Here is a 22,618-nt window from a genome sequence, read left to right as displayed (position 1 = left end):
ACCATGCATTGAACATTGAAGAGTATAACACAGGAACAGGCCATTAGGCAAATAATATTCTGCCAAAACAGCTAAGAAATAAATCAAACACACCCAAACTCTAATCTCTCCTTCCTTCACCGTGTCTATCTGCCTCCATCTTCCTTACATCCATGTGCCTGTCCAAACGTCTCTTAGAAGTATCTAAAAATTTGTCTCTACCACCTTTCCAGGCAGTGTGTTCCAGGCATCCACGACTCTCTGATTTAAAAAAAAACTACCCTCACATCCCCCTTAATCCAACCCCCGCTCACCTTCACTGCACACCCTCTAGTAACAGATATTTCAAACCCAGGAGACTGATTCTCTCTGCCCTCTCCAACTAAGTCTCATAATTTCGGATAGTTGTCAGAGCTCCCTCAATCTCTGATGACCCAGAGAAAACATTCCAATTTTATCCAGGCTCTCATGATAGCACATGCCCTCTGAACCGGCAGCATCCTGGTAAACCTCTTCTGCCCCCTCTCTAAAGCCTCAACATCCCTCCGGTAGTGCGGTGATCGGAACGGTACGCAATGGCCCAGATGAGGCTGAAGCAGAGTTCATCAAGTCGAATCTTGTCCTCTGTTTCCACCAACGGTTGTAATTTGCGTCGGGCGGTTCAGTTGTTGAGCCACAAGGAAATGAGCAGGTAAATGTTGACACTGTGACAAAGAACACAGTGAGACACAGGGAAACGTGTTTGCTAGAGGGAGAGTTTTCAAAGGACATTTTGAGGAAAGAGGCAGAGAGCTGGCGAGTTTGAGGAAAGTGGTCACAGCACTCTGAGTCCTGCAACTACAGATCCCCACCGGAGTCTGAGTGGAGAAGTGGTGATCTGGAGAATGGAAAAATAATCTTATATTTCTTCACACCAAAAAGTCAAAACCTTCTCTTGCCAACCACTGCCCCTTCCTGAACAGCCTCATCCTGAACCATTTTCCAAACTCCCCCAGTTCCCGCAGATGATCTTTTCTCAGAGTTGGGCGTCCACTGAAGTTCCAGTCACAGAATAGTAATAATAGCATCACTTTAATTAGAAAAGCAGGGAACATCCCAACTGGTCTGTTCAACCACAGAGCAGCAGATGAACCCGCTGTGTTCACATCTGCACTCACTAGTGCAAACACTGCTACAGTGTTAGAGAGGGTGAGACTGGGGGACGTATTCCTCAGCTCAGTCCACAGAAGCTGAGATTCCTGTCTGCCGGTGTTGTGTGATGGACACTGTGGAAGGATGAGAGATGGGAATTAGGACAGGGAAACCGAGGGTTCTGGGATTGCGGCAAGGAAGGTGCAAAGGACTGGAAATATCTATAAATAATATTGCAATTAGTTAAATTGTGACCATCTGGATGGGAAGCTGACTACATCCATAAGCCCATCATGTCTGTGAAAATGGAGCCCGGGCCAGTGCATGAGCTCAAGAGATTGTAAGACACCTTCAGCGCAGACTGAGTTGGATTACTCAACTGCACATTTAACAGAGGAGAGAGCGTAGGAAAGACAAATATCACAAAACTGATTAATATTGCATCAGACCATGTCCTATCTGATTATTCGAAGCTCTCAACAGAAATATAAGGAATCTCGGCCAGAACCTTGGTTTAGGGTCTCTCATTTACAGGAACAAATCCCAAAGATGATAATTTAAACTCGGGACCAGAGATAGACGAATCAGGAAATTTACAGACTACTCATGCCTCTGTCACTTCTGTCAATGCTGTTCCAGTCCACATCTGCTCAATGAAACCCCACACTTTCCCAGCAACATGGATTTGGTAAATCACTACAAGCTTGTTCGTCACTATTCCTCATGTTGTTTGTCAAGGGAACAGGCACAGCAGTGAAATTCTCACACCCTTTTCTGAATATGAAGCAGAAACACTTCCCGATTATTGAAGAACATCATTTCTACCACTATCACATTCTCTAAAGTAAATATGTCCACAATCAATGTTTTCCTACGCTCCCTATCACAACCGAGTACATTGAATGGAGACCCCACACTCCCCTGACAGGGTCCTGACACACTGTGAGACCTCACACACCCCTGACAGGGTCCTGACACACAGTGAGACCCCACACACCCCTGACAGGGTCCTGACACACTGTGAGACCTCACACACCCCTGACAGGGTCCTGACACACAGTGAGACCCCACAAACCCCTGACAGGATCCTGACACACTGTGAGACCCCACACACCCCTGACTGGGTCCTGACACACTGTGAGACCCCACACACCCCTGACAGGGTCCTGACACACTGTGAGATCCCACACACCCCTGACAGGGTCCTGACTCACTGTGAGACCCCACACACCCCTGACAGGGTCCTGACTCACTGTGAGACCCCACACACCCCTGACAGGGTCCTGACTCAGTGTGAGACCCCACACACCCCTGACAGGGTCCTGACACACTGTGAGACCCCACACACACCTGACAGGGTCCTGACTCACTGTGAGACCCCACACCCCCCTGACAGGATCCTGACACACTGTGAGACCCCACACACCCCTGACAGGGTCCTGACTCACTGTGAGACCCCACACACACCTGACAGGGTCCTGACACACTGTGTAACCCCACAGACACCTGACAGGTTTCTGACACATTGTGAGATGAGAAAATCTGTAGTATCGGGAATTCTAACCATCAGACACAAAATGCTTGAGGAACTCAGTGGCCAGACATCAGCTATGGGAAAGAGTAAAGAGTCGACGTTTTGCAAAGGATCTCGGCCCGTAACATCGACTGTATACACATTTCCATGGTTGCTGCGTGAACTGTTGAATTCTTACAGCAGCTTGTGTATGTCTCTACTCACGTTTGGATTTATAACATCCAATGTATCAAATATTTATTTACACCCCTAACTCCACGTGACACCACTTTCAATCATTTAAAATCCATGGGGTCATATCCATGTTCCTCAGTTCACTACTCACTGCCCTGTCTTTCGCTGTGAAATTCCTTCTCTGATCTGTCCTTCCAGATTGTAACACTTCTGTGTGTCTATTTCTGATTCTGTTTGGCAACGTGCTGCACAGAATCCCCGTCTTTAGGCTCCAGAGATAAATTTGTGGTCCATTAGGTGTTCGATAATGTCTTTAATTTTCCCCATTTTCCTTCACAGATCTGAGAGTGATCACCGAGCTCCTGGCAAGCTGGGACGATTCCCAGCTGCTGCGGTTGATGGACTTCTACCGGGACAGGCTGGAGCAGGCGATGGAAGGAGGGGTGCACGGAGTGAGCCTGGCGTTAACGGCCGAGAATCAGTTCAGCGGAGAGGAACATCGGGTGAGTGGGAGAGAGAATGGGTTTGAATTTTCACACGTCACAGGACTGATGGGTGTCATAACTCTCACTCATCGGATCATAAAGCTTAAAACAAATCAGAAATAAAGAAATTCTTAAAAATGTGAATCTCAAGCGATGGTTGAAAAAGTTGTAAATACCCCTGCTGGTGGCTCAATGTTCAGAGCGAGGGGAGTAGGCAACAGTTCTATGATGTTGCAATTAACGAGCTTAAATGGAAGTACGGCAGGAATCTTTATTTTGGGAAGAGTGTACAGAGTGACGGCAGGATTCACTGAGAACCGGGGCATTACGACTGGATGCCACAGGAGCTCGAGTGTGTTCTGTTCCCGCTGGAGATCATTCTGTGACAATCTGTAACTGCAAACAGTGTGGATCGGGGAATACTGCCATGTTGTAATGTGTAATCACTGAATAAACCTCCACTGGAAAAGGCAAAGGAAAGGCATCAGGTGCCAACGGGAAATCCGCTGTCATGTTGGGCACTGGCGGACTGAGGAGATGAATCACATCATCTTTTCTGCAAATTCCCAGAGACTGTTCACGCTGATACAAAAACCCTCCTGACTTCTTTCTTCATCTGTGATCGTTATTTTCTGATTTTGTTTTACACCGTCAAATCCGGTGAGGAAATATTTATGGATTTGGAGCCACATCAATGAAGCGGTCACAGACCAGCCAGGATCTCATTGACTGGTGGACCAGGTTCATGGTGAATGTCCCTCCGTGTGCTCTGCACTCAGAATGTACAGTCCATGTCCAGACAGGATCAGCACCCGTCCGGGTGATCCCGTTACAGAGCACATCATTTAATTCCCATTCTCTGTGTGAATCTGTCAGTCCCCAATATGTTCACTGTTACTCTTCACAGAAAATCTCTGATCTCGCTGATAAGGGAGAGCGGGCGGACAGTTCTAAACTCCTCCTGAGCCTGGTGATGGAGAAAGGCTCCCGCGCCCGGAGGGTGATGTGGGAAACCTTTGTGAAAATGAGGATTGGTGTCCCAAAGTTGGACAAAATACTGAAGGAAATCCAGATTTATGGTGAGATAATATCAGAGATTAATTTAAATTTGGATTTAATACAGCACACTTTAAAATGCTACGAAAATGATTTCCCTCAATTTGTTTAAATTCAAACAGGTTGTGATCCTTCCCATCGACCAATTCCCGCTCAACTTTTACTAAAGGTTCTCAGTGAGCTGAAAGGTAAGTGAACGTACATTGAACATTGAAGAGTATAACACAGGAACAGGCCATCAGGCAAATAATATTGTGCCGAAACAGCTAAGAAATAAATCAAACAAACCTGAAGACTAATCTCTCCTTCCTTCACCATGTCCACATGCTTCCATCTTCCTTACATCCATGTGACTGTCCAAAAGTCCTTTAAAAGCTTCTAATAATTTGCCTCGACCACCTTACCAGGCAGTGCATTCCAGGCAGCCACGATTGTCTGATTTAAAAAATAAGCTGACCTTCACATCCCCCTTCATTCTACACCCTCTCACCTTCAATATATCCCCTCTGGTAATAGACATTTCAACCACTTCAATATGTTCCCTCTGGTAATAGACATTTCAACCGTGGGAAACGGATTCTCTCTGTCCACTCTATCCAAGCCTCTCGTAATCTTGTGAACCTGTGTCAGAGCTCCTCTCAGCCTCCGATGAACCAGAGCAAACAACCTAATTTCATCCAGCCTCTCATGATAGCACATGCCTTCTAAACCAGGCAGCATCCTGGTAAACCTCTTCTGCTCCCTCTCTTAAGCCACAACATCCCTCCGGTAGTGGGGCGATCGGAACGGTACGCAATGACCCAGATGAGGCTGAAGCAAATTTCATTAAGTTGAAACTTGACCTCTGTTTCCACCAACGGTTGTAATTTGCGTCGGGCGGTTCAGTTGATGAGCCAACAGGATCTGACCTGGTAAATGTTGACACTGTGACAGAGAACACAGTGAGACACAGGGAAACGTGTTTGCTAGAGGGAGAGTTTTCAAAGGACATTTTGAGGAAAGAGGCAGAGAGCTGGCGAGTTTGAGGAAGGTGGTCACACCGCTCTGGGGCCTGCAACTACAGATCCCCACCGGAGTCTGAGTGGAGAAGAGGCGATCTGGAGAATGGAAAAATAATCTTATATTTCTTCACACCAATAAGTCAAAACCTTATCTTGCCAGGCACTGCCCCCTCCTGAACAGACTCATCCTGAACCATTTTCTAAACTCCCCCAGTTCCCGCAGATGATTTTTTCTTAGAGTTGGGCGTCACTGAAGTTCCAGTCACAGAATAGTAATAATAGCATCACTTTACTTAGAAAAGCAGGGAACATCCCAACTGGTCTGTTCAACCACAGAGCAGCTCTTACCAGAAATACAAGGAATCTTGGCCAGAACCCTGGTTCAGTCTCTGTCATTTACAATAACAAATCCCAAAGATGATAATTTAAATATGGGAGCAGAGATGTTCGAATCAGGAAGTTTGCAAACTACTGACGTTTCTGGGACCTCTGTAAATATTGCTCCAGTCCACACCCGGTCAATGAAACCCCTCAGTGTCCCTGAACACGGGTTTAGAAAATCGCGACAAGCTTGATCATCATTGTCCTTCATCCTGTTTGCAGAGGGAACAGACAAGACAGAGAAATTCCCAAACCCATTTCTGAATATGAAACTGATACACTCCCTGATTATTAAAGAACATCATTTCTGCCACTGTCACATTCTCAAAAGTGAATATATCCAGGATCAGTGTATTCCTACGCTCCCTATGACAGCCCAACACATTGAATAGTCACACCACACAATCCTGACAGGGTCCTGTCACACTGAGAAACCACACAACTCTGGCAGGGTCCTGACACACCATGAGACCACACACAACTCTGAGAGGCTCCTGAAACACTTTGAGACACCACACACCCCTGACAGGGTCCTGACACACAGTGAGACACCACACACCCCTGACAGGGTCCTAACACACTGTGAGACTCCACACACCCCTGACAGGGTCCTAACGCACTGTGAGACTCCACACACTCCTGACAGGGTCCTGACACACTGTGAGATCCCACACACCACTGACAGGGTCCTGACATACTGTGAGACCCCACACAACCCTGACAGGGTCCTGACACACTGTGAGACCCCACACACTCCTGACAGGGTCCTGACACACTGTGAGACCCCACACACCCCTGACAGGGTCCTGACATACTGTGAGACCCCACACATCCCTGACAGGGTCCTGACACACAGTGAGACCCCACACACTCCTGACAGGGTCCTGACACACTGCGAGACCCCACACACCCCTGACAGGGTCCTGACACACTGTGAGACCCCACACATCCCTGACAGGGTCCTGACACACTGTGAGACCCCACACACTCCTGACAGGGTCCTGACACACTGTGAGACCCCACACACCCCGGACAAGGTCCTGACACACTGCGAGACCCCACTCATCCCTGACAGGGTCCTGACACACTGTGAGACCCCACACATCCCTAACAGGGTCCTGACACACTGTGAGACCACACACATCCCTGCCAGGTTCCTGACACACTGTGAGACCCCACACACCCCTGACAGGTTCTTGTCACACTGTGAGACCCCACACACCCCTGACAGGGTCTTGTCACACTGTGAGACCCCACACACCCCTGACAGGGTCTTGTCACACTGTGAGACCCCACACACCCCTGACAGGGTCCTGAGATACTGTGAGACACCACACAACCCGACAGGGTCCTGACACACAGTGAGACGCCACACACCCCTGACAGGGTCCTGACACACTGTGAGACCCCACACATCCCTGCCAGGTTCCTGACACACTGTGAGACCCCACACACCCCTGACAGGGTCTTGTCACACTGTGAGAACCCACATACCCCTGGCAGGGTCCTGACACACTGTGAGACCCCACACACCCCTGACAGGGTCCTGAGATACTGTGAGACACCACACAACCCGACAGGGTCCTGACACACTGTGAGACCCCACACACCCCTGACAGGGTCCTGAGATACAGTGGGACACCACACAACCCTGGCAGGGACCTGACACACTGTGAGACCTCACACATCCCTGACAGGGTCCTGACACACTGTGAGACCCCACACACCCCTGACAGGGTCCTGACACACTGCGAGACCCCACACACCCCTGACAGGGTCCTGACACGCTGTGAGACCCCACACATCCCTGACAGGGTCCTGACACACTCTGAGACCCCACACACCCCTGGCAGGGACCTGACACACTGTGATGCCCCACAAACTCATTTTAGGTTCCTGACACACAGTGCGAGGCCACGCACCCTGCCAGGGTCCGGATGCACTGTGAGATCCCACACACCCCTGGCCATGTCTTGACACACTGTGAGACACCACACACACCTGACAGGGTCCTGACACACTGTGAGACCCCACACACTCCTGGCAGCATCCTGACAAACTGTGAGACACCACACATGCCTGACAGGGTCCTGAAACACTGAGACCCCACACACCGCTGGTACTGTCCTGACAGGATGTGAGACCACACACTCCTAACCGGATACTGACACATGCTGAGACCCTCACACCCCTAAACAGGTTGACACACTACGAGACTCCACATATTTCTGACAGGGTCCTGACACACCGTGAAACACCACACATGCCGGTTAGGGCGCTGACAACCTTTACGACCCCACACTCCCTTGACAGTGTCCTGATACACTGTGGGACCCCATATGCCCCTGACAGGATACTGACACACTGTGAGACCCCACACATCTGACAGGGTCCTGACACACTGTGAGACCCCACACCCCTGACAGGGTCCTGACACACTGTGAGACCCCACACCCCTGACAGGATACTGACACACTGAGACCCCACACACCTGACAGGATACTGACACACTGTGAGACCCCACACCCCTGACAGGATACTGACACACTGAGACCCCACACACCTGACAGGGTCCTGACACACTCTGAGACCCCACACACCCCTGGCAGGGACCTGACACACTGTGATGCCCCACAAACTCATTTTAGGTTCCTGACACACAGTGCGAGGCCACGCACGCCTGCCAGGATCCGGATGCACTGTGAGATCCCACACACCCCTGGCCATGTCTTGACACACTGTGAGACACCACACACACCTGACAGGGTCCTGACACACTGTGAGACCCCACACACCCCTGGCAGGGACCTGACACACCGTGATGCCCCACAAACTCATTTTAGGTTCCTGACACACAGTGAGAAGCCACACATGCCTGCCAGGGTCCGGACGCACTGTGAGACCCCACACACCCCTGGCCGTGTCCTAACATACTGTGAGACACCACACACCCCTGACAGGGTCCTGACACACTGTGAGACCCCACACATCCCTGACAGGATCCTGACACACTGTGAGACACCACACACCCTTGTCAGGATCCTGACACACTGTGAGACCCCACACACCCCTGACAGGATCCTGACACACTGTGAGACCCCACACACCCCTGACAGGATCCTGTCACACTGTGAGACCCCACACACCCCTGACAGGGTCCTGGCACACTGTCAGACGCGACACTCCCCTGACAGGTTCGTGATACACCATGAGATGCCACACACGCCAGATAGGGGTCCTGATACTCTGGAATTTAGAAGGATGCGAGGGGATCTGATTGAAATATATAAGATTTTTAAGCGATTGTACACACTAGAGGCAGGAAACATGGTCCTGATGTTGGGGGAGTCCAGAACAAGAGGCCACAGCTAACAATAAGGGGTAGGTCATTTAGAATGGAATTCAGGAAAAACTTTTCACCCAGAGAGTTGTGGATCTATGGAATGCTCTGCTTCAGAAGGCAGTGGAGACCAATTCTCCAGATGGTTTCAAGAAACAGTTAGATAGAGTTGTTAAAGATTGCGGAGTCAAGGGATATGGGGAGAAGGCAGGAACGGGGTACTGATTGTGGCTGATCAGCCATGATCACATTGAATGGCGGTGCTGGCTCAAAAGGCTGAATTGCCTGCACCTGCACCTATCGTCTATTATCAATTGACAAACCGTGAGACCCCACACTCCTGGCAGGATCCTGACAAACTGTGAGACACCACACATGCCTGACAGGGTCCTGAAACACTGAGACCCCACACACCGCTGGTACTGTCCTGACAGGATGTGAGACCACACACTCCTAACCGGATACTGACACATGCTGAGACCCTCACACCCCTAAACAGGTTGACACACTACGAGACCCCACATATTTCTGACAGGGTCCTGACACACCGTGAAACACCACACATGCCGGTTAGGGCGCTGACAACCTTTACGACCCCACACTCCCTTGACAGTGTCCTGATACACTGTGGGACCCCATATGCCCCTGACAGGATACTGACACACTGTGAGACCCCACACACCCCTGACAGGATACTGACACACTGAGACCCCACACACCTGACAGGATACTGACACACTGTGAGACCCCACACCCCTGACAGGATACTGACACACTGAGACCCCACACACCTGACAGGGTCCTGACACACTGTGCTCTCCCCATACATCCCTGGCAGAGGCCGGACACAGTGCATAACCCCACACACCCGACAGGTTTCGAACACAGTTTGAGATCCGACGCACCCCACCCACCCACCCACAGTTCATGTTCTGATCAGCAAATCTGCTGCTTTGTATTTTGATTCAGTGATGGTGGAAGGGGAGGGTGAGCTGTATTTCCCCGACCTGTTCCTTTGACAGAATGACCACCACCTTCTTCTCTATCTCCATACGCCACATCAACACAAGGGATTAAAAGATACTTCCTTAGGAGCAATGATATCTGTGGCAGTAGTGAGATGTTGTCCAGTACGGGACAGTTGGGGGTCAGTAAACTACCAGCGAAATACTCACCTTCACAGCACAGTTAATGTGGAAATGTGATGATCTGGTGTTTATCTGGAACAGGCCTCTCTGTCCAGTCAGAGGTCTGTTAATCAAATTTACTTTACTGTACGAACAACCATTGATGAATCCATCAATGCAACAGCTCTGAGCTAACTCTTGTGTGCTTAAATACTGAGTTCTGAGCTGAGGCATCTAACAGTTTGTCCACTGTCTGTTCCCATGGAAGATGTCCAACAGAAACACAAGGAGACTCTGCGGGCACAAACTGAAACACTGAGAGTGAACACGATCCTGATGAGGGAGAAGGTGAAGGTTTTCCAGCTGGTTGATCGATACGCTGAGCTCACGGTCATTTCTACTGTTCGAGACCGGCTAATGGTGGAACATGAGCTGCTGGCAAGAGGCAGAGACCACGGGGAGTGGAGAGAAAAACATCTCTGCGGAGAGCTGGAGAAACTCCAGATGGATCAGTTGTTCCAGAGCAGCTTTTCCCAAACTAACTCCAAATCTGGGAGTTCAGCAGCAGTGGCCGGAGTCCCAGGGATCGGGAAAACAACAATGGTACAAAAGATTGTTCATGACTGGGCCACAGGGAAAATATACCAACAGTTCCAGTTTGTCTTCAGTTTCAAATTCCGCGATTTAAACACCATTAACTGCAGAATAAACCTGAAGGAACTGATCCTGAATCAGTATCCTTACTTTGGGAATATCCTGAGAGAGGTCTGGAAGAACCCAGAGGGATCGCTGTTTATATTCGATGGTTTGGATGAATTCAATGACCAAATTAATTTTTCTGACAGTCGGAGAGACACGGAAACTCGGTGCACGTGCACAGATCCTGAATACAAGTGCAAGGTGTCTGACATTCTGTACAGTTTAATCCAGCACAAGCTGCTCCCAGGGTGTTCAGTGCTGGTGACCACCCGTCCCACTGCGTTACATTTATTGGAAAAGGCTGAGATCGGTACCGAAGCTGAAATCCTGGGATTTTCAGGTGAGGAACGGAAGGAATATTTCATCAAACATTTTGAAGATCAGACGGTGGCGGAAGCTGTTTACAAACACGTGGAGGAGAATGAGATCCTGTACACCATGAGCTACAACCCCTCCTACTGCTGGATCCTCGCTCTGGCACTGGGCCCCTTTTTCACACAAAGAGTCAGGGACCCACAGCGAGTTCCCAAGACCATTACCCAACTGTACTCCTACTACATTTACAACATCCTGAAAAACCATGGCCGTGAGATTGAGAACCCCCGTGATGTGTTACTCAGAGTTGGTCAGTTGGCCTTCAGAGGAGTGTCCGAGAGGAAGATTGTGTTTACAGATGGAGATTTGATCAACTACAATCTGCAGCCTTCCCAGTTCCTGTCCGGGTTCCTGATGGAGCTTTTGGAGAGAGAGGATTCTGCCCGGAGCGTGGTGTACACATTCCCACACCTCACCATCCAAGAGTTTGTAGCTGCAGTCGCACAATTCCTGATCCCAGATGGCAGAGATATCATGAAACTCCTCACTGAAGCCCACTGTGTGAAGGATGGGCGATTTGAGGTATTTCTCCGTTTTGTTGCTGGTCTCTCCAACCCAGTGACAGCTCGGGGCCTGGAGGAGTTTCTGGGTCCATTTCCCAATGAAACAACCTGCCGGGTGATTGACTGGGTGAAGGAGGAGGTTAAACGCCAGAGTGGAAACACAGAGAGTAAAGCTGGTAATAGGAGCCTCCTGAACACATTGCACTACCTGTTTGAGTTTCATAATCGTGGACTGGCTCAGGCCGCACTGGAATCTATGGAAACACTTTCATTCTGTGGAATGACACTGACCCCGATTGACTGCGCGGTCCTGTCTCATGTCATCGGACTCTGTGATACAATAAAACACCTCGACCTGGAGTACTGCCTCATTCAAAGTGAAGGAAGCCAGCGACTGGGACCCGGGCTGCACAAGTGCCAGGATTTGAGGTAACGACTTATCTCTCACTCTGATCTGTGAAACTGTTCCATTTTGCTCTTTCAATGTCAAGGGATTTGGTTAAAACTATAGTAAATGAGCTTCTGAAGAATTGTGACAAATGCCCTTGTGATTGGCCACTAATTCCCCAAGTACAGGAGGTTACTGTGATTCCTTGTGAAGGGCTGTTAGAGACTTTGTCAGTTCAGAGAACACCGGCCTTTGGTTTAATGATAATAAATCACAGGAATGGCCGTGTTTTTCTCAGCCTGTGACACGTCCATTGACAATGTTCCTTCTCACTGCTACTGACACCCAGACCGACACTAACTGCAGCAGGTGGGTCAGAGCTTCACACCCCCTTCCCGGTGAGGGACAAGAGACCGTCAGCAGACTGCCCCAGTGAGAAGTAAAGAAATACCATTGTGAGATTGTCCTCCCCTGCCCTTCCCCGTGTGTGACTATCACCATCAGTCCACCTGTGTGACTGTGCTCACTACCAGATACCCCGACACCATGGGCACATCTTCTCTCCCGACTGTGGCCCTCAGTTCAAACCCACCTCTTCCTTGCAATCTTTTTCTGCATCCTCTCGTCTTGTAGGATTAACTTTTCCCATCCTCCTTCCTCCTGTGGGATCTCTCTTCCCATCGAGTTTTCCTCAGGTGCGGGCTCTTCCACCATTCCCATCGACAGTCTCCCAATCATAAATTTTCCTCACTGTGGGACTTCCTTCCATCATTCATCCCTGCCCCTTCTGATGCTCTCAGGCCAATAACACTTTTCTAACTGCCAGAAATGAGACAGAATATGTGTATTTTACAGGGTCACAACAACAGATTAAATTACTGATATTCGGTGAATACCCTGGAGCTGGGCAGAGAGGGACGTTGACAGTGATGGGAACACCGATCAGTGATTTACTGAAGGGTATCGTGGTTCCTGAAATACCTGATTGAGAGTAATTCCCTCAGACCCTCATCAATTCATCCATTTGTTCAGCAATCTGTCTGTTTGTGTTTAGACTTGCGGGGAATGAACTGGGAGATTCAGGAGTGAAACTGGTTTCTGCGGCTCTGAGGAACCCGGAGTGTAAAATACGGAAACTGGGGTAAGTACCAGTCTGTGGGAGATTGTGTTTACAGTCACTGGGTGTCTGACACTGAACATTAATGTGATCAGTAATTGAGATACAGGTAAACTCTGGGAATTTGTACTACCTCCTCTCTCAGTGTCCTTCACTTTCTCTCATCTCCAGGTTGGACAATGTCGATCTTACAGTTTCTGGCGCTGAGAATCTTGCCTCCGCTCTCGGAACAAACCGATCACTGATGGATTTGAACATGGATCGTAATAAACTGGGAGATACAGGAGTGAAACTGGTGTCTGTGGCTCTGAGGAACCCGGAGTGTAAAATACAGAAACTGGGGTAAATACCAGACTGTGGGAGATTGTATTTACAGTCACTGGGTGTCTGACACTGAACATTAATGTTATCAGTAATTGTGTTACTGATAAACACTGGGGATTTGTACCGTCTCGTATCTCACTGTGTACTTCACCCTCACTCTCTGTCATCTGCAGGCTGAGAGATATCAGTCTCTCAGATTCTGGTGTCGAGGATCTCGTCTCCGCTCTCAGAACAAACCCATCACTGACGGAGCTGGATCTGAGTGAAAATAAACTGGGAGATTCAGGAGTGAAACTGGTTTCTGCGGCTCTGAGGAACCCGGAGTGTAAAATACAGAAACTGCTGTAAGTACCAGACTGTGGGAGATTGTGTTTACAGTCACTGGGTGTCTGACACTGAACACTAATGTGATCAGTAATTGTGTTACTGATAAACACTGGGGATTTGTACCATCTCCTGTCTCTCTGTGTCCTTCACCCTCACTCTCTCTCATCTCCAGGCTGTACAATGTCGGTCTCAGGGATTCTGGCGCCGAGGATCTCGCTTCCGCTCTCATTACAAACCCATCACTGACGGAGCTGGACCTGGGATTAAACTCACTGACAGACCGATCTGTCCCCGCTCTCCGCCGCCTCATATTGACCCTCCCGAGTCTGGAGCGGATCTGGTGAGTGTTTGTGTTAATGTTCAATGTGATGAAATATCAGCGGATCCGCGGGTTTTCTGGTGATATTTGTCTGTGAGTGTTGTTGAAACATTAACCCCGGTCCCCTGTTACTGACACTGTTGTGTAATCAGTTTATTTCATCTTTATTCTCCCATCTGTTTCAGGCTGCACTGGAATCGGTTCAGTCCAACAGGAGAGAGGGAACTGAGATCACTGCAGGAACCCAGACCAGGACTGAGAGTGGAGTTGTGAAGATCTGAATGTGTGAACAGCCCTGCTCGCTGGATGAGGACATGTTGGCCGATTTCCTGCAATACACGTTTACTTTCTAACTGTTCTAACAGATCCTGGCTTCAGCCGAGCTCTCTGTGATCTCAGAGGCGGTGCCGCAGTGACATGATTCCGCGTCCTATCCAGTTCACACATTCCTTAATTTGCATTTGTCATGATGAAATCAATAAACCGCTGTAACTTCCTGCATTCCTGAGTCTCACTAGAGGAGACCTGGAGTTACTGCTGCCCCCCGCATTCGGTGAACTGCAATAATGGTTCTGAGCTCCTCACACTGGTACAGCAGCGTCTCAGAGATTAGGCGCCCACAGACAGTTAATGCCTGTAATGTCTGTAATTCTGTAATGTCAGACGTGATTTCACTGGGTTCCCAAGTACGAATGGGATGCGGGATGGAATACCGGCATTCAGCACAGGGTGAAGCTCCAACCGCATCGTCCCATCACACGCTCCCGGGGTCAGACACAGAGTGAAGCTCCCTCCACACCGTCCCATCACACCACAGGGAACCACACACACATTGAAACACACACACACACACACACACACACACACATACAGAGGGAACCACACACTCACAATGAAGTGGTACAGCTGCGCCTCAGTTCCAGGCTGAGATTGTCCAGTCCCCTGGATCTCTTCAGTCCCCATCCCCATCAAGGCTGACCACCGCTTCCTCGCACCCGAGATACACCCACTCTCCGGACCCCAACCTTAATGAGCACTCTCCTGGCTTTGCAGACAAAATCAACAAAAGAGACTGGAAGCTCATATACGGTATACTATCAGACTTGCGTCCACAACGGTCAGAAATAGCAGAGGGTCAGACACAGAGTGTATGCCCCTCCGCAGGGCCCCATCACACTCTCCACGGATCAGATAAACAGTGAAGATCCCTCTGCAATGTCGCATCACACAGTCTCTGTGTCAGACGCAGAGTGAAGCTCCCTCCGCATCGTACCATCACACAATCTCTGTGTCAGACAGAGAGTGTGGTTTACTCCACATCGTTCCATCAGAACCCTCCAGGGTCAGACACTGAGTGAAGCTCCTTTTATATCCTCCCATTACATACACCTGGGGGTCAGAAACACAGTAAATCTCCCTCTCCACCATCCCATCACACACTCCCGGGTTCTGAGACAGTGAAGTTCCCTCCGCACCATCCCATCGCACACTACCGGTGTCAGACACAGAGTGAACCTACCTACACCTCGTCCCATTACACACTCCCAGCGTCAGACATTGAGAATCTCTGTCCACACCATGAAATCACCCACTACCCGGGTCAGATACCAAGAGAATTCCCTCCACACTGTATAATAACACAATCGCAGGTCAGACATTGAGAAAATCTCCCTCCAGACTGTCCCATCGCACAATTCCTCTGTCAGACACAGAGTGAGGCTCCCTCCACATCACCCATCACACACTCCCGGGGTCAGACACAGAGTGAATCTCCGTCCACATCATCCAAACACACACTCGCAGGGTCAGACACAGCGTGGAGCTGTTCTGAATGAGCTGGGAGAAATCGGGGAAAATCTGCTGTATAAGTTCGTGAGAAACTTTGGAGATGTTTCGAATTGTCTCTTGGACATATAAGTGAGCGGCTGTTTTAGCGTGGAAGCTTCGCTTGGAGTTTTTCTGCCAGTTTGGACTGGGTTCGTTGACGGCTGCTAAATGCCGGGCTCCCAGCTGCAGCTGCTGGCAATTCGCCAGGAGACCGGTTTGCTCCAAACAACGGAGACAAACGCCATTGTTCTCCCATTAACATCGGGACAACGTCCCTCCTCTTTTATTGTCGTGATTCTCGTTCGGTGTTGGAGCCGGAGCATCTGTTGAGAAGTCTTGACTCCTCACGGCCTGAAGTTCTGTAGGACTAACGGAGCCTTTCCTGGCGTTGAAATTTCTGGCGCCGAGCCTGCAAGATACTGTCGAGTACAAACTTTTCCGGCCAGTTACTCCACTCGCTCCAGGACTTTATAACCGGCACATCCGTATATCTCTAGATTTGGACGTAGTGTCAGCATGCCGGTCCGTTCTCCACGGAGTTGCAGGCCTTCGGGGAGTTGGACAAAGGCGGCTGCAACTCCAGCCTCGGACAACGCCTTGTTTTGGTCGGTGAAAGGGGAACGCGAGTGCAATGTATTTTGAATCTAAGAACCGCCCTGCAAAAAATATGTGGCGGCTATGGAGGACTTGTTTGGGAAAGGTGGTATTTTGGCCACAGAGAATGAGTTCGGGAAGGTAGTGTTTTATCTAGAGAATGATGAGTTAGTACACCGGGATCTTAGTTGGGGGGATCACGGTGGAAAACATCCTTTTAAACATGAAGCTGGTGACATTTCCACGCAGCTTAACGGACACGTTTAATCCCCAACGAGGTCCTGCTTCCCGCACTAGACAGCTTGGGACAAGTGCGGTCAGATATAACTGACATCAGACTCAAATTTAAGAGACGCACCCTCCGTAACGTAATCTCTTTCCGGCGTCAGGTGTTCATGCAGCTGGAAATGGAGGACGACGTTGAGGGCCGGTTTACTGTCCGGCCCGAGGGGGTAGACTATCAGGTGTATTGGAACTCTGAGTGCCCACGGTACCATGCGTGCGGGGAGGTGGGGCACTTTCGGAGGGACTGTCCTAGCACTCGAAAACCTAGGGAGTCCACTTCGGGAACTAGTGCCTCAGCTATCTCTGCCCCTGATCCCATCCCTGCTCCTACACCTGTGCCGGCCCCTGCTCCTGCCCTTGACCCTGTCTCTAACCCTGTCCCTGTTCCTACGTCTATTCCAGTCTCTGCTACTACCCCTGTGATTCAGGCGGGTGCTTCTGGGGCTACGTGCAGGAAGGTGGGGCACATTCGGAGGGACTGTCCTAACACCCGAAACCCTAGGATGTCCACTTCGGGCACCAGAGCCCCAGCTACCTCTGCCCCGATCCTATTCCTGTGCCTGCACCTGAGCCGACTCCTGCTTCCTGCTCCTATTCCTACGTCTGTTTCAGTCCCTGCTCCTGCCCCGTGGGTCAGGTGGGGCACTTTCGGAGGGACTGTCCTAACACCCGAAACCCTAGGGTGTCCACTTCGGGCACCAGTGCCCCAGCTACCTCTGCCCCGATCCTATTCCTGTGCCTGCACCTGACCCGACCTGCTTCCTGCTCCTATTCCTACGTCTGTTTCAGTCCTCATCTGCTCTGAGCTGGGATCCAGGCACTGGCGCTGTGAGAACCAGCTGCTGGAGGAAAGCCGACTCCGAGCGTTCTTGGTCGCCTGGAGGGAAAGACAGGGTTAATTGTTTTTATGTCGGGAGTACACTGAGACTGAACGGTTTGAGAGAACATTTCCTGACCCAGTGTATCGGAGGGGTCGTGACTGTCACGTGACATCACTGCCCACTACCCGGTCGGAAGGCACGTCACCTGCCAATCAAGGTTTGACCCCTCCTCGCCCATCAATGCACCGTTACGGACCCGCAGGTTTCGTTCACTGTGGACTGTCACTTTAACAGAGCGCTTCAGTGAGGCAGGACTATGATGTTGTTCACTGACCGACTCGCAGCTTGTTTACCTTTAAAACAAGGACGCAGACAGTCACGGTCAGGAGTCGGAAGAAGAGGGAGAGAGAGAGAGAGAGGAGCGAACCTGGAAAAGGCAGCAGTTCCAGCTTGTCGAGGCTGGGGATTTGGAACTCTGCTAAACCCACAAGGGTGCGGTGATCATCGATCCGGAGCACTTCGGATGTGTGGCTGTCACTCTGCATAATCCAAAGGAGTGGATCTGGGAATGTCCTGTGGGGCCACTCGAAGTTACCCCTTGCCTGGGTGTGTGATGTGGGAACCCCTTGAAGACGGCATCCCTGTGACAGATCACTCTGGTGGTAATTCGTGTGTGGATTTGGAACGGCTCGACGGAGGATCTTCCACCACTGATATTTATTAATTACCACCGTGGAATTCGGCGTGATTGCCTTCTCTCTACGTTTTACCTCTCGTTATCATCGCTGTGTGTATGTTATGCTGTGCTTGCCAAACCATTCCGAGCACGTCTGCCTTTCTTTAGTTCTGGACAGTGACATACAGCGTTAACCTTAGAAATAGTTAAGTGTAAGACTTCCATTAAGATATATCACTTTCCTTCTCACTCTGTTACATGTAATGCTTGGCGAGTGGCGTGGATCCGTGGGGTAGACTGTATTGGAGGGGTCGTGACTTTCACGTGACAAACCTACGCACTACCTGGTCAAGGCACACCACCTGCCAAATACACACCTCACCATTGGCCCCTTTAATTAGCCTTGTACTTGGCCTCGAGCAATTGGCCTTTGTAATCTGCTTAACTCTGCTGGCACGGAGCCTTTGGCCCCTCTATAGATTACCTGGGCTGGACCCTCCATCCCTGTGCACTATAAAGGGTGCCGCGTGTGCTTTCCCTTTGCCATCTCCGAGAGACCACCCTGCTTCACTCCAGGCTGAGAACCGTGGAACGGCGCTGGAGAAATTGTTAGTGAGCTGTGCATTGTAGGATGGGAGCGTTGATTACTCTCTTTAATAACACAGAGCTGTGCCTGCACAGGGTCAAGGGCTGGCGGATATCGTATAGAATTTTCCTTTGTGTGTTTGCGTGTGTGCGCGCGTCCACTTTGTTCCCAGGCGATTTTCCCACGTTCGTTAGTAATTGTCCGTGTGTGTTTTATTGCCGAACCGACTTTCCCCACGACTGCTGTAAATTGTGCGTGTTGCTTCTGTTGCCGTTTTCCCACGTTTGCCTTCTGTAAATAAAATCATTTTCTGTCCAAAGTCCTTGCTTCTGAGACGTATCGAATCTGTTTCCCCACTTACAACACTTGCTCAGCCAATTTACATTTTTTTACGTTCATGCAATATGGGTGTTGTTTAATCGGTTTGGCTTGACCAATATCTACGTCATGTACTGCAACCGCGGTTTGCTTGGGAACATCGGGAAATAAATCCTTAAACTTCAGAATTAATTCTTTCAGCTGTTGTTGCTTTGGCTGCAGATGAGCCAACTTGTTATCAATGTTTTCCAGAACAACCGAGTTCATTAGCCTAACTGGGACCACGTTTGGCTTGTGAAAAGTCTCAGACGAGTCGATTGTTTCATTCTCAGGGTTGCCAGATTCATTTGTTTTGACAACAACACTCACAGACGGTGCCTGCTTGTCAAAATTAGGCTTTATCATATTTATGTGTACCACCTGTGTTAGTTTATGTCAGTCGGGCGTTTTAATAACATAATTCACATCATTAATCTGAGAGACTATTTCATACGGTCTGTTGAATTTCGCCTGAAGTGGATTTGTCAACATTGGAGATAAGGTAAGCACCTTATCTCCCACCTGGTATTTTCTTTTGCAAGCCCGCTTATCAAACCAACACTTCATTTTGTTTTGAGAAATCATTAGGTTTTGTCTCAATAGACTACAGGCTTGATGTAGTTTATTTCTGAACTTCAAAACATAGTCTAACAAGTTAACAGGTACATCCCCATCAATCCACTGTTCCTTTAACAAGGTCAAAGGTCCCCTCACTCTCTGACCAAATACAAGTTCAAATGGACTAAAGCCCAGTGATCTCTGTACCGACTCTCTTACTGCGAACAAAAGCAAATGTATTCCTTCATCCCAGTCTTTTCCATTTTCAACATTTTAATGTCATAATCATTGTTTTGAGGGTAGAATGAAATTTTTCTAAAGCCCCTTGTGATTCTGGATGGTATGCAGATGTTGCAATTTGTTCAGCTCCCTGCTGATAAACTACCTGCTGGAATAATCCAGATGTAAAATCACGTCCTTGATCAGACTGGATTTCTTTAGGCAAACCAGAAAATGTAGAAAACTTGGTAAGAGCCTTCACCACAGTTTTAGCTTTAACATTTCTGAGAGGTATTCCTCTGGGAATCCGGATGCAGTACACATAATAGTTAGTAGATACTGATGGCCAGCTTTAGTCTTTGGCAATGGGTCAACACAATCCACTATAAATTTTGAAAAGGGTTCACCGAAAGCAGGTATAGACCACAGTGGGGCACTGGGGTGACCTGATTAGGTTTAGCCACAACTTGACAAGTGTGACTGGTTCTGCAAAAGCTCATAACATCTTTCCACAGATTAGGCCAGTAGAATTATTTCGTAATCCTGTTTACCGTTTTATTCACTCCAAAATGGCCACCTAAGGGTATACTGTGGGCCAAAGTTAAAATTTCAGCCCTATAAACTTAAGGAACTATAACTTGGTGAACAATTGCCCATTCCTCACTCGCTGGTATAGCAGGTGGCCTCCACTTCCGCATTAACACACCATCCTTGAAATAATACCCTGCTGGCACTTTGATAATCTCATCATCCGAGAGAGCTGTTTCTTTTAAAGCTTCAATCTCAGGGTCTTGGTTCTGTTCTGCTATCAGCTCGTCTACATCGGCAGACAATTTAGCCAAACTTCGAGTTCCTGTGCAGGAAGGAAAAATGTTAAAATCCATCTGTGGGTCGTCAGTGGTTGGGTTAGTTGTTAACTGCACTGCAGGAACAACTTTACCATCTGCCAGTTCATTCCCTAACAGCAAACTAACATCTTCCACCAGTAAACTGGAGCATAATCTGATCTTAACAGGTCCTGAAACGAACCCTGACAGTAAAGTTACCTTGTGCAATGGCACGGAAACCATGTCGCCCCCAATGACTTTAATAAGTGTTAGAATCATCACCAAACTTTAGAACACTGTCTGATATAAGTGACTGAGAAGCCCCAGTAACTCAAAAAATGTTCACTGTTACCGGGGTTGACACTTCCTTTACTAATATAAACCCATCTGACATAAAATGATCTAATCCCTTCTTAACTCGGTCAGACCTCTCAGACCTTAACTGAACCTCAACAGCATGTTCAGAACCCAGTGGGTTGATAGCTGCTTCAACATACTGACCACGGGCATTTGGGACTGCCTCCTTTTCCTTTTTCATCTTCAGGACAGAACAGTCAGCCATCACATGACCAGCTTTCTTACAATAGTAAGAAGTAACCAGAATATTTCTCCTTCAACTGTTTCCCAGACTCCTGCGAAGTGGCAGCATCCTTTTCATCTAAATATGTCTTTATGTCATCAGGGACGCACCTTTTGAATTCTTCAATTAAAGCCAACTCTTTCAAGCTGTTAAAATCATCATTCACATTTTTATATGTGCACCAGCGGTCAAAACACACAATCTTCTCATAAGCAAATTCCATAAAAGTCTGGTTCACGGATTTCCTCAAATTTCTAAACTTTTGCCTGTATGATTCTGGGACCAACTCGTAGCTTTGAGCACAGCCTGTTTCACTATGTCATAATCAGCTGCTTCATCAACTGTCAAAGCAGAATAGGCTTGCTGAGCCTCCCCCTTAATTACACTTTGTAAGAGAATAAGCCAAACCTCTTCTGGCCACTTTAAACTCTGAGCAACCTTCTCAAAATGATGAAAGTATTTATCAATCTCTGCCTCGTCAAATGTAGGGACCAATTTAACTTCCCAACTGGCCTCAAATTTATCACCAGAGAAAAACGCTGGACTCCTTTGCTGCAACCTCTTTATCTTTTCCAGCTCGAACAGCCTCTGTCTTTCTGTTTCCTCCCTCTATTTTTCTGCCTCTTCTCTGTTTTTCTGCTTCCCTAGCCTCAAACTGCCTCTGCCTTTCCGCAGCCTCCAGTTTAATTTTTCTCACTTGTACTGGAGCTCAAGCTCACTAGGTTTACTTTCAGGAAACACCTCCAACTCCTCCACTTTAAACACACCCTCAGATACATAATGTTCAGCTATTATCCTCTGCATCTGTGCCCTCCTCATTGTCAATTTCACCTTAGCAAGTTTTACCCTTCTAGCAAGGCTCAACAACTCAACCCTTCTGGCATCCTCTAATGCCTCACAGGTTGGTCAGCATCCAGACATCTAACAGCATCCATTGCTGCTGATTTTCCACACACCAATAAATGAAAAGGGATGAAATTGATAATTAATGAATACGCCCCCAAATCTGTTCATATACTGGATGCAGG

The 22,618-nt window shown here is 48.8% G+C and overlaps 1 protein-coding gene across 2 annotated transcripts in view; it reads left to right on the top strand.

Moving 5' to 3' along the window:
- LOC132389691 (NACHT, LRR and PYD domains-containing protein 3-like) overlaps nt 1-14,761 on the top strand; it is a 49,007-nt gene extending 34,246 nt beyond the window's left edge. For both annotated transcript variants that reach the window (XM_059962247.1, XM_059962248.1), the window contains exons 7-15: nt 3,158-3,321; nt 4,211-4,382; nt 4,482-4,547; nt 10,477-12,214; nt 13,228-13,314; nt 13,462-13,632; nt 13,788-13,958; nt 14,114-14,281; nt 14,446-14,761. In XM_059962247.1, the coding sequence (XP_059818230.1) occupies nt 3,158-3,321; nt 4,211-4,382; nt 4,482-4,547; nt 10,477-12,214; nt 13,228-13,314; nt 13,462-13,632; nt 13,788-13,958; nt 14,114-14,281; nt 14,446-14,533 (2,825 nt within the window). In that variant the 3' untranslated portion in view covers nt 14,534-14,761. The remainder of the gene's footprint in view (nt 1-3,157; nt 3,322-4,210; nt 4,383-4,481; nt 4,548-10,476; nt 12,215-13,227; nt 13,315-13,461; nt 13,633-13,787; nt 13,959-14,113; nt 14,282-14,445) is intronic.
- The last annotated feature ends 7,857 nt before the right edge of the window (nt 14,762-22,618 follow it).

Source organism: Hypanus sabinus, unplaced genomic scaffold (genome assembly GCF_030144855.1).
Source record: "Hypanus sabinus isolate sHypSab1 unplaced genomic scaffold, sHypSab1.hap1 scaffold_628, whole genome shotgun sequence".
In the NCBI taxonomy this organism is placed as follows: domain Eukaryota; kingdom Metazoa; phylum Chordata; class Chondrichthyes; order Myliobatiformes; family Dasyatidae; genus Hypanus; species Hypanus sabinus.
Note: the sequence above shows the minus strand (reverse complement) of the source record. Positions and strands in the feature narration are given on the sequence as shown.